At 47.5% G+C, this 12,857-nt stretch overlaps 1 protein-coding gene across 1 annotated transcript in view; it reads left to right on the top strand.

Annotated features, from left to right (window-relative positions):
- The first annotated feature begins 857 nt into the window (after positions 1-857).
- The window catches only part of DHX58 (DExH-box helicase 58), a 48,359-nt gene continuing 36,359 nt past the window's right edge, over positions 858-12,857 (top strand). The window contains exons 1-4 of the mRNA XM_029573245.1: positions 858-963; positions 4,076-4,269; positions 5,056-5,260; positions 7,270-7,460. Coding sequence (XP_029429105.1) covers positions 4,102-4,269; positions 5,056-5,260; positions 7,270-7,460 — 564 coding nt within the window. The 5' untranslated portion in view covers positions 858-963; positions 4,076-4,101. The remainder of the gene's footprint in view (positions 964-4,075; positions 4,270-5,055; positions 5,261-7,269; positions 7,461-12,857) is intronic.

Raw genomic sequence — 12,857 nt, 5'->3', positions numbered from 1 at the left:
AGCGCGTACGGGTCTAGAGAGAGGTAGGGAGCGCGTACGGGTCTAGAGAGAGGTAGGGAGCGTGTACGGTCTAGAGAGAGAGAATGGGGGTGTATGTGGGGGGGGGGAGAGCACGTGTGTGTGTGTGTGTGAGAGAGAATGCATGTTTTGTACGTGTTGGGGAGATAGGAGAAAGTTTGTGCGCACACATTCACAACAATTTCAGGATGACTGGAAATCAAAAGTTCCCAGGTCTGGAAAGCTGGTGATTTTCTTGAAAATACATAACTTTTAATTATTGGCAGCAGTTTGTCTCTGCTGTTTTGAAATATTTTTTTAGGAAATTTTTTAAAATTTTGCATGTGTTTTTAATGTATTGGCTTTTATTCTGTTGGTCAGCTGTTTTAAAGTATTTTATAATTTATGTAAGAAGGATTAAGGATCTGTTCTTGCAGAGATTAAGGATCACATCCTTACAGACCTGAGGGACACATTTGGGGACCAAGGCCCCACTTTGTCTGTTTAGAGATAATAATGATGTCGTGTTGTGTACACAGGCTCACGGGGCCATAGGTGCCAAATTGCCTGGCTGGTCCCAGGACGTTTTGGGGGAGGGGGGGGGCACAGGATGGGCCTGGGGAGGCCCTGTTTTATAAGGTGTGGTTTGTTTGTTTAATGCTTGCTTTGAAACCCTGGGAGGAACCAAGAATGAAGCAAAGAAAAGGAAACTATTTTGGAGGCTGCCCTCGCCTACGAGCTAGTGCGTGCCCTGTTTGTGGCTGTGTGTGCGAGGAGGGCTGCGTTGCTTTCTGGGTGTTGGATGTCTGGGATGCCTTTGGCGGGGCTCCTGAAGTATCCTCAGTTTCTTTTTCTCACCATAAGGAAACTCCCGGCCACACAAAGCAGGCTCTTTAAAAAGCTGGTGAAACCCCAGTCTCCAGCTCAGTGTCTTCAGGAGGCAAGACAGCCAGACTGACAGCCAAGGTAAGCTTCCCACATCCCCTGCGCCTTGCACTAGACTGGAAATCACTGTCCTGCAATTTTAATCTAGCAACAGTGCTGGGTCCTGCAGTTACCTCTCTCCACAATCCACAGTAGCTATCAGTATAAATATATTCATAACTAATGTGCGTGTGTTATCTTCAGGGCCAGCTCTTTCATTAGGCAACTGTTAGGGGGCCAGAATTTTGGGAGGCAGCATGGCCCTATGAGAAAGGAATGGATGCTGGGTGGGTGGGGGACTTGTGGAAAGAGGGTGCTGGCTGGGTTCAGACAGAGGATTCTGAATGGTGGAGGGGGAGAGAGAGAGGGTGCAGGATGGGTTCAGATAGAGGATTCTGAATGGTGGAGGGGGAGAGAGAGAGGGTGCAGGATGGGTTCAGATACAGGATTCTGAATGGTGGGGGGTGGGTTCAGACAGAGGATTGTGAATGGTGGGGGGTGGAGGGGGAGATAGAGAGGGTGCTGGGTGGGTTCAGACAGAGGATTCTGAATGGTGGGGGGGGAGAGAGAGAGGGTGCAGGATGGGTTCAGATACAGGATTCTGAATGGTGGGGGGTGGGTTCAGACAGAGGATTGTGAATGGTGGGGGGTGGAGGGGGAGATAGAGAGGGTGCTGGGTGGGTTCAGACAGAGGATTCTGAATGGTGGGAGGTGGAGGGGGAGAGAGAGAGGGTGCTGGGTGGGTTCAGATAGAGGATTCTGAATGGTGGAGGGGGGGGGGGAGAGAGAGAGGGTGCTGCGCACTGCAAAAAGGGAGCCAAAGGGATTGGAGTGACGCTGGTGCTGAGCAGGCAGTGAAGATGAGAGAGGCTGGGGGAGGGGGGTGGGGCCAGGACTTGGCAGAGGGTGAGAGGTGGATGCTACGTGCGAGGGGAGCGAGGTGGTTGCTGTACCAGGGCTGCCACCCTTAGGCAGGTGCATCAGGGAAACGGCTTAAGATTGCAGCTTGCCTAGGGCGGTGCTTCTCAACCTTGGGGAGAGAGTCCTGCCTGTGCCCATGGCAGCCAGACAGGGGGGGGGACAGGCAGCAGCAGTGAATGGCAGAGAAGCCGCGGGCCAGGGCCCCTTCTCTGAGGGGCCGCATCTTGCTGGGCGTGGACGCTGCCCCAGGCCTTCCGTGTCTGTGCTGCAGGGACATCGATCCGGCTAACAGCAGGAGGGAGGAGGGAACTGCCCAGCGCTCCAGCCCTACAAGAGTGATAGGGATTGGAGGGAAGGGGAGAAAGGGGGGGGGGGGGGAATGCTTGGGAGAAGGGGCCAAAGGATGTAGACCCAGCACGAGACAGCACTGCTCCTGCCAGCCAGAGGTGGGAGCATGGGAGGGAGGAGACCAAACCTAGGCTAGGGGAAAGGGGGAGAGAGAGGGACGAGGGGAGGCAGAAAAATCCCTGGATAAGGACAAAGTATGGAGAAAGAAGGCGGGTATTGGGATGAGGGAGATAAAAGGACCCAGGAATGGGGATAGAGTGAGAGAGCTGGGGGATGACAGTGAAGAGAAGGAGGGAGGGAGAGGGCGAAAGGACTTGGGATGAGAACGGGGGAGGAGGAATGGGGAAAGGAAAGCCAGCTAAGTAAAACTGAAAGGAGAAAAGGATGAAGAGAGTAAAGAATGGAAAAGAGCAGGATGATTGGCAGAAGGAAAAGTATTAAAATCTGCATGCTGACGGAAGGAGGACCGCAGAGAGTGAGGGGGGAAAGGCATTCAGAGTCCTAAAAAGCAGACAGCAAGGTAGTGGAAGCTTTGATTGCCTGACGGTGTAAAACGCCATTCACTTCATATTTATTTCCTGCCTTATCTTCTTTCCAGCTTGTTACAAGCTTCCAAGTTCTCTTCCCTGTTGTTTGTAACTTTTGACTCATTCCTACCTACTGTTTATCTTTCTTTTACTTGAATAGTTACCCCAATTTTATTCTTGTTAATTGTAAACCGATCCGATATGGTTATTTACTATGAAGGTCGGTATATAAAACTGTTAAATAAATAAAGGCTGACCTGAATGTGTCTCCCAGAGGGAGGAGAGAATAGGATGACAATAGTTGGATTTTGTTAGCTTTTTCTGGTGTAAAATGAATTCTCTTGTATGCAGGTTGTACCTGCCAGCACTGAGTCTTAAGTAAGAAAACTTCAAGAATGTGCTTGTAGGTATAGCTTGAGAACAGATGGCTTCAGTTTTCCATCGGGACTGTCCACCAGGCTCACCCTCTCACCTCCCACTCAGGCCGATTCAGTATAGTCTGCTATCGCGCAGGAATACCTAATAGGGCCATCAACATGCCATTTGCATGTTGAGGGCGCTAATAGGTTTGGCGAGTTGGATGCGCGTTTTCCGCCCCTTGCTGAATAAGGGGTAAGAGAAAACACGCGTCCAATGGCGGGTTAACGGTGCGCTCCGTCGGAGTGCACTGTACTGTATCGGTCCGACTATGAGGAACAACGGTCCCAAATTCAGCTCCCCAAAAAAAATCTGGTAATCTGATCTTGCCTCTGGCGGGAGGCGAGCAGCGCTTCTTACCTGCATGTGCTTCCTCTGCCAGCTTCAGATCCTGTCCGATCGAGGCTGGCAGAAACAGGCCATTGAGAGCCAGAAGAGGGGCGAGAATGGGGCAAAGCTTGGTTTGGTGCGCCCCAGGCACTGAGCACACTTGAAGCCCTGATTATCTGTCTCTCTGGAAGCGCGGTGCAATGCATTTGTTCTTCCTTCTCCGAATGTCTGTTTTCAAGAACAGGAATTTACTGCCAGGTTCCTTTCTATTAACTCCTACGTAGATCAGGACTTGCCCAGTCAAAAAAGTAGAGAGATATTAGCACTGGGCCTATTTACTAAATGGCATTAACGCTTGTTAAATGCCTGCGGTAGCCCTGAAAGCACATTAAGGTTGACAATTTTAACAGTAGCACATTTTCAGTTAATCTAGATTTTTGGGTTAAAATGCAATGGAACTAATCAGTATGCAAAATTATGCTAAACAGCTCATTTAAATATTACACATTTTGCATTCATGTGGCCACTAATACAAACATTTAACTAAACCTTCGCCTATTTGGTTTGTGTTCTTTTTACTAAAAACTCTGCTTACAATTCTTGTTTGAAAGGTACAAGGTTTCGGCACAAACCCAGGATGAATCTGCACGATTACCAGTGGGAGGTGATTGAACCTGCCCTGGAGGGCAAGAATATTATCATCTGGCTGCCGACCGGCAGTGGGAAAACCAGAGCAGCGCTCTACGTGGCGAAAAGACACCTGGAGACCAGGCGCAAGGCCAAGGTGGCAGTGCTGGTGAATAAGGTGAGCCCAAATGTTCCCTGGAAACCAGACGTCGGGCTCTCCTGAATCCGCTGCAGGGACGGCTGGGTGGTGAGGGCTAATTTATTTAGCTGCAGCTTTGTGCGGGAACGTACCCAAAGCCAGCTGGGCAATCACAGTCCCTTGTCTAATACTCTCCCCCCCCCCCCCCCCCCGTGAAGATCTTTTACAGGGTCCTTCAGTTAAAGCCGGGCTGCTATGGGACTGGCTCGGAGTCTTCGCTAGTGCCACGGGAGGAAGGAGGAGGAGGGAGCAGGTAGAATGCACTGCGATCTAAGGAGAGCGCAGAAAAGCAGTCGAGGCTTTAGCAGTTAAAATGCAGTGCAGTAAAGCACAAAAGTGTGCATTTAGCGAGCAGAAATCCAAAGAAGTACAGAGAGGGAGAAAGAGTGTGCAGAATAGGAGGCAGATCTGTGTATATATATATATATATATATATATATATATATATATATATATATTCACACACATGCAATCTGGTTACCCCCTAATGCCTGCTTTTAATGTTCTCAGTCGAATGTGCAACCCTCTGATAGCAAAATATCAGTTCCTCCTGGAGCTCTGATTCCCAGATCGAATCCTCAAGAGTCCCACAACAGGTTTGCTTTTCAGGATATTCAGAAAGAAAATTAATGAGATACATTTGCTCGGAGAATCAGATTAATTTCCATGTTATGATTATCCTAAAAAAAAAAGAACTTTTGGGTTTTTAGATTTGAGAAAATGAATTCTCTGATCCTCAGTTCAATGTTTACTGTCTGGTCTCAGGTTCACCTTGTAGATCAACACTGCCAGAAAGAGTTCAAACCCTTTCTCGGGGATTCTTTCAAAATAGTGGCCATCAGCGGGGACAATGACGAGAAGAGCTTCTTTGCTAATGCTGTGGAGACACACGATGTTGTCATCTGTACTGCTCAGATTCTGCAGAATGCATTGACCACCCCAGAGGAGGAAAAACATGTCGAGCTGACGGGTGAGTCAAGTAATTGCAATTTCCTACTACAAGAGATCAGAGCTGGTAACTCTGAAGCATCTGATGGGAAAAACTTTAGGTGGGACAAGGATCCAACTGAAATGAAATTGCAGAAAATAATTTGTTGAAGACAGAGCGGGAAAATTGTCTTGTCTGTCATTTAAAAATTGTTAGCCAGGCAGTCTGTGGATGGCAGAGGTGCTCTTGCTAAGTTCAGCATGACCTTGCCCACTTTGTGGTACATTAGGGAATGGGCAATTAGTATAACAAAAAATCATAAAAGTATACGGGATCTAAAATAGACTCCATGAAATCATCCTGAGGCCAGAATGATGATGATGTCCTGCTGTCACCATTCAGTGGCTCAGTTCATACTGGATCATTAGGATCTTCTCCACCTTTGTTGGTTGGCCAACCAACCCACCCACCCTCATTCCCCTGCTTCTCAGGCTGCCAAGTTTTAACTCAGTCTGAGCTTGCTTCAGTAACACACAAGGGCTGTACTACAGCAGGAGAGTAACTTTAAAGCTCCATGTTAAAAGAGAACAGACTGAGCCAGTCCTAGTTTTACCCTATTGCATGCATGGAGGTGTAGTCCTGTTACTCTTCAGGAAATCCAAATTACAAGTCTATGAGTGCAATGGGGCGAAAAACCAGGACTGGCTCAGCCTGTCCCCCTTGACATGGAGCTGGATGCTTTTCTAAGTAGTGGCCTGGTGTGTAATTCTTCTTGATGTCCTTCTTGATACTCCATTGCCAGCAATTCAAAACTCTGATGAGAGGGCTGTTTTAAGGGGAATTGGGGCATGCCATAGTTACCTGCTGAAATACTCTAGGCATAAATAATTCTTCTGAGGGGTGAACTGAAAAAAAAACCGGTGAGGTCAATATTCAAAGCGCGTTCAGCTCTAGCCAGGTAAGCGGGACTTATGCAGCTAAGAAGCGGCTGAATATGCGCATATGTTCAGTGGCCGCCCCATAGCCATACAAGTCCCTTATATGACTAAAATGTTCGTACAAAAATTGTGGGTGTGCATTGGACAGATCAGGGGCAGAGCGAGTTAGACGTATAACTTATACGCCTAACTACCAATATTTGGAGATCGGCGTTTGTGTACCTCTTAAGTTTAGACGTACCTAGAGCAGGTCTAAGCTTAGCCAGGTAGACACACGTATATTCAGTGGCTTCACCATGCCACTGAATATACATCGTCACTTGGATAAGTTATAACTGGCTAAGTTACTTAAGTGGCCAGCTTTGAATAGCGACCTCGGTTTTGCAAAATTAAAAGGCTCTGCTTCCTGATGAACTATGCGAGACTCGCGTGCCAGGGATCGGTGCAAAGAATCCAACTGAGATTATCATGGTGTGTAATGTGGAATCTTCCCCAGAATCCATGGAGTTGCCTTCTACAATGTGACCATCTTGTTAATCAACTTGGATATGTAGAAATAAAGATCAACAGTATAGGTAACATTTTTTTATATCTTAATATGTTTCTAATCAGAGTTTCATTCCATTCATCAGGTCTAAAGAAAACCTGTTCATTTGTTTAGACCTGATGAAGAGTGTGTGGCTTTAAAAGCTAATGAGAAATGTATTGTTAATCCAATATAAGGTATTGCCCACAGAAACCAGCAGAGTAGATAGGCTATATGGCAGGGGTGGCCAACTCTGGTCTTGAAGAGCCACAAACAGTTCTGGTTTTCAGGGTATCGTCCATGAATATGCATGAGATAGATTTGCATGCACTGCCTTCATTGTATGCAGATATAGTTCATACATATTCATTATGGCCTTCTTGAAAACCAGGCCTGTTTGTGGCTCTTGAGGACTGGAGTTGGCCAGCCCTTTCTCTATGGCTTTTGCTGCCACCATGTTTCTGTGTTTCACGTATTTGTTGAACTTTATTTCAAATATATATTTGTTTATAATGGAATGTCCTTTCTAATCCAGCCTCTTAAACTCACCCTTGCATCATGTCTACTCTGGTCTCTTTGAATACCAGATTTCTCCTTACTGATAATTGATGAATGCCACCATACTCACAAGGATGGGGTCTACAACAAACTCATGGAGGGCTACATAGAGAAGAAGTTAAAGAGGCAAGGCAGATTGCCCCAGATCCTGGGACTCACAGCTTCTCCAGGGACCGGCAAAGCCACAACCTTTGAGAAAGCCAAGGAGCACATTTTACAGGTACGTAAAGCTACATTCAAGGGGAAATTTTCAACACAGGTCTATGTGGGTAACTGACGCGTTACTAAAATTATCCTGGGTTTATACGCATACAAGTACTTGCATAACGATCCCACGCAGAACTTTGATGCGCACAAAAGATAAGCATTCTGGAGGTAGATTGGGGGGGGGGGGGGGGGGATGGAGTTGGGATGTATACAACAAAGAGAGTAACTTTCAAAGAACTCCGTGCAGCCCATATACATGGGTGTACATTGTTGCGTGAAGATCTGCAGCAGTATTTTATAACCTGCGTGTATCTTGTCAGCATGTGGGAATATCAGCAATGCATTGAAATCATTTACTTTTCCTACCTATTTTATAAATATACCGTGGGAAAAAAAAAACCCGTATTCGCACAAAACCATGATTTACAGGCGGAAGGAGGCGCATTTTAAAAAGTGCGTGGGCACTTGAAATCACCACTTTCCTGACACCAGTCCATGCAGTCCATCTCCAGTTCATTGAGACGTTCATAGTGCTTTACCCATAAGCCCCTCCCCCCCCCACCTAACCAACAGCAGAGAACGCTCGAGTCTGATTCCAATTGCGTCAAATAATTAGCAGTGTAGAACTGTGCAAACAAGTTTCCTAATGTATTTGTGTTCATCTCTTATGAAACAGCAACTTACCCGCGTACCTCTTGGCCCCTCGACTGCTCCCTTTTTTTGTGCAGGTAAATGTGTGTGCGACAGCGGAAATACACGCGTACTTTTGATGTTTCTAAAATAGCGTGCACGTGAGTACCAACTACTTACGTGCACATCTGCTAATTTTATATGCGGAACTCCTTTGAAAACTACCTCCAACCTTTTGATTTTAAAATAAACACACAAATTAACACAACGTAATTTGTGTGGGCGAGTTTGCTTGTTTCAGGTAATTTTCGAAGTGGACTTAAGTGTGCAAGTCCACTCTGAAGCTTGGTGAAACTCGCACGTGTTTTTGTCGAGTTCCTTATGCAGGCTGTTTGACAGTTACTCTCCTGAAGAATAGTGTTGTAATACAAACTGATTATATAGTACCGGGAGCCTGTCGGCTGATCAGATCACTAGACAGGCCGATGCAGTAAGGTGCACCCGGCAGAACCCACAGTTTAACCTGCACAAATCATATGCAGCAAGGAGTTTTGCATACATAACATGTGCATGCAACAATTTACATACAGGTTACCTCCCTCTCATGCAAATTCCATGCTAATGATGGCCATAACCAGGCCCGGATTGGTCAGTAAGCATAATAAGCCTGTGCCTGGGGCAGCAGAAATCTGGTGGGCAGCAGGGCCAACTGAAGACTTGCTACCAACCAGCTGTGCTTAATTTCACTCAGCAGAGAACAGCCTTCTGCTTCCTGCTTCAACCTCTCCCCTCCCAGTGCAGAGAACAGAAGGGGCGGGATAAGGCTGGAAGGGACACAGTAATGGAAAACTGCTCTGCTCTATTCCAGCCCCTCCCCTCCTGTCCTGTACAGAGCAGGAAGGAAAAGAAAGCCACTCTGCTCCTTAATCAGGGCCAGTACTAAGTTTGTTGCTGCCCTGTGGGAACAATTACTGTTGTGCCCCCAGAACTTTCACCAAAATCATGGTGGTCGTGGCGGCAACACCGAGGAAGGGAAGGGATCTTGGTACACCCTTATCTGGACGATTGGCTAATCAGGGCAAAGTCTTCGGAGGAGAGCCAGCAGATGACCAGCAGAGTCAAGAGCCTACTGCAGGAACTCGGTTGGGGCGTGAACACGGGCAAGAGCTGTCTGCAGCCCTCTCAATCGCTAGAGTACCTGGGGGCCTGTTTCGACACCAAACAGAACAAAGTCTTCCTCCCTCCTCCGAGGAGAAGGAAACTGATGGAACAATTATGACAATTGATGACCAATGCACGCCCCAAGGTATGGGACTAACTTCAAGTCCTCGGCCTCATGGCATCAACCATGGAGGTCGTCCCGTGGGCAAGGGTTCATATGCGACCGCTCCTGCGCTCCTTACTGTCACGATGGAACCCACTGTCCCAGGACTACTCAATTCGCTTCCCAACTACCAGCAGAGATACGTTCTCAGCTCCAGTGGTGGCTACAGGAAGACCACCTAAGCAGAGGAGTAAGCATATCCCCACCGAACTGGATCTTGCTCACCACGGATGCGAGGGTGGGGAGCTCAGGGACAATGGAACAAGGAAGAGGTGGAATGGAACATAAACCGCCTGGAAACTCGAGCAGTCAGACTAGCGTGCCTGCAATTCAGCCACAGATTCCGAGGCAAAGCAATTTGAGTAATGTTGGACAAAGCGACAACGGTTGCTTACATCAACTGCCAGGGAGGAACCAAGAGCCAGCAGGTTTCTCTGGAGATAGACCCTCACATGGCATGGGCAGAGATAAATCTACAAGGGATCTCGGCCTCCCACATCGCAGGAAAAGACAACGTCTCAGCAGACTTCCTCAGCAGAGAGAGCCTGGACCTGGGGGAATGGATACTGTCAACCACAGCCTTCCAACTGATAGTAAATCGCTGTGGCCTCCCAGCCATGGATCTTCTGGCCACCCATCTCAGTGCCCAAGTCCCTAGGTTCTTCAGCCGCATATGAGAACCATAACCCCAAGGAATCGGCGCTCTCATCCAGACTTGGCCAGAGGAAGACTTACTGTACGCCTTCCCCCCCCTTGGCCACTACTGGGCAGGGTCATCCGCAAGATCGAACATCACAGGGGACTAGTCCTACTAGTGGCCCCGGATTGGCCAAGACGACCATGGTACACAGACATGCAAAGACTCCTTGTGGGGAACCCTCTGTGCCTACCTCCACACAGGGCCCTTTTCCAGCAGGGCCCAATTCTCCACGAAGATCTGTCTCAATTCTCTCTTACGGTCTGGCCCTTGAGAGGACTCGCCTGAAGAAGAGCGGTTACTCAAAGGCCGTGATTGACACCCTGCTCCAAGTGCGCAAGTTCTCCACTTCCCTATCATACATATGGATCTGGAGAGTATTCGATGCCTGGTGTGAGGACTGCGGGATTCTCCCGCGGACAGCCAAGATTCCCATGATTCTGGAATTCCTACAGGACGGTATGAAGAAAGGGTTGTCACTCAACTCCCTCAAGGTCCAAGTAGTCACACTGGCCTGCTTCAGAGCCGAAGTGGATGGTATCCGGCTATCAACCCATCTGGATTTGTCCCGCTTCCTGAAATGGGTTAAACAACTCCGACCACCCCTAAAGTGGCTGGTGCCTCTATGGAATCTCAATCTAGTATTAGACTTCCTAGCTGGGGCTTCCTTCAGACCAACATGCGGTCTGTCACTAAGCCTCTTAACATTGAAGACGGCATTCCTGGTGGCATTATGTTCAGCTCATCGCATCTCTGAACTACAGGCACTATCCTGTCAGGAACCATTCCTTAGGTTCACGCCTGGAACCATACAACTGCGCACTGTCCCCTTCTTCCTACCGAAAGTGGTTTCCAAGTTTCACTTGAATCAAGCCATCTCGCTACCATCTCCGGATGAACATAAGGACTCGGAAGACTCACGCTTTCTTCGCCATCTAAATGTCAGCAGACTCCTAGTGCAGTACCTGGAAAGATTGGAACCTGTGCGCAAAACGGACCGCTTGTTCTTTCTTCACAGCTGGAAGAAAAAAGAAGGCCTAGCGGGAGACCATAGCCTGCTGGATCAAGGAAGTAATCAAGGCAGCCTACATAGAGGCAGGAAAGCCCTTACCTCTACAGGTTAAGGCTCATTCTATGAGGGCTCAGGCAGTCTCTTGGGCAGAAACCAAGCTGCTGTCGACCGCTGAGATCTGTTGGGCGGTGACATGGTCCTCCAGACACCTTCTCCAGGTTCTACCGCCTGGATGTTCAGGTCCGAGAAGACGTAGCCTTCACAAGGGCAGTATTATGTGGGCCACGGGAGGCTCCCGCCCTGTCCAGCAGTAGCTTTTGTACATCCCATTGGTCCTGAGTCCATCTGGATACACACTAGGAAATGGAGAAATTACTTACCTGATAATTTTGTTTTTCTTAGTGTAGACAGATGGACTCAGCATCCCTCCCATGGCTGCTCCAGAAAAAGAGAGCCTCTGATAGCAAACCTTGAAACTAAGCAAATACGGGTAAGCCACGGCCTACCACTAGTTCAAGAAACCCACAGTTTGTCCAGTGTCTGTGTTAATTGGTTGAGTGCACTGGTGGTCTCTAGTTTGGAAATTAGTTGAACCAGTTCAAGTTTTACTCAAGTTTAATCAAGTTATTTAAGCAAAGATATATCTACAATGGCTTTTTGAAGAGAGTACTGAAGAGTTGAGGTTACTGCAGGGGTATATCTAGAGTGATGTCAGCTTTGAAATATGACTCTGTCTCTCATCTGCTAGCAGAAGAGCACAATATTGGTCCTGAGTCCATTTGTCTACACTAAGGAAAACGAAATTATCAGGTAAGTAATTTCTCCAATACACTTCCTATTAGGAGAATGCCTCACCTCAGTCATACATGCAGAACATAAACAGACCCTCACCAAATACAGAACAGAGCAAGCGTGCAGACAAAAACTGAACTGCAAACCACAAGAAGCCAGACTCTCTATGCAGTGCAACAATGAAAAAACAGAGCCATCACAATTCCTCAAGCATCAAACAATAAAGTCAAGAAAAAAATAAATATATAATCATAATACTAAAAACATTCTAATAATATTAAAAAAAAAGCTATTGAATAAAAGATCAAATAATTAAAAACTCATATACAAGTTTTTTTAAATGTCCCAAACACCAATAAAATATTTCAAAACAGCAGACACAGCAAATAACGCCTGAAAAATAAAACTAAAAAGGATTTTAAAAATTCACACTCTCCATACCAGGGAACTTTGATTTCCAGTCACCCTGAGATTGTCATGGATTAGCGGGCCAGGGATGCACTAACTTTCTCCTCTCTTTCTTATATACACACACACAAGCTCATGCACACATACGCATGCTCTCAGATAAACCCACAGGCGCCTCCAGCTCTTCTTTGGTTGGGATCTACCAGCAGCATCAGGCCCTCATCTTCATTTCAGCTACTGGCAGGTTGGAATCCACCTGCAGCCCCCATTTTCTATATCTTTCTCTCTCAAACACACACAACCCGCCCCCCCTACCCCAGGCAAGCTCCCATTCTCTCTCTGTCACACACACCTACCCACCCCAGGCAAGCTCCCATTCTCTCTCTCTCTGTCACACACACCCACCTACCCCAGGCAAGCTCCCATTCTCTCTCTCACACACACCCACCCCAGGCAAGCTCCCATTCATACACATGCACACACTGAAAGCAAACCCTCCACCCCTCTTTCTTTTGCCAGAAACCTCAGAGCCTCTCTCGTTCCTCTG

The sequence above is a fragment of the Rhinatrema bivittatum genome, chromosome 12 (assembly GCF_901001135.1).
Source record: "Rhinatrema bivittatum chromosome 12, aRhiBiv1.1, whole genome shotgun sequence".
Taxonomy (NCBI): domain Eukaryota; kingdom Metazoa; phylum Chordata; class Amphibia; order Gymnophiona; family Rhinatrematidae; genus Rhinatrema; species Rhinatrema bivittatum.
Note: the sequence above shows the minus strand (reverse complement) of the source record. Positions and strands in the feature narration are given on the sequence as shown.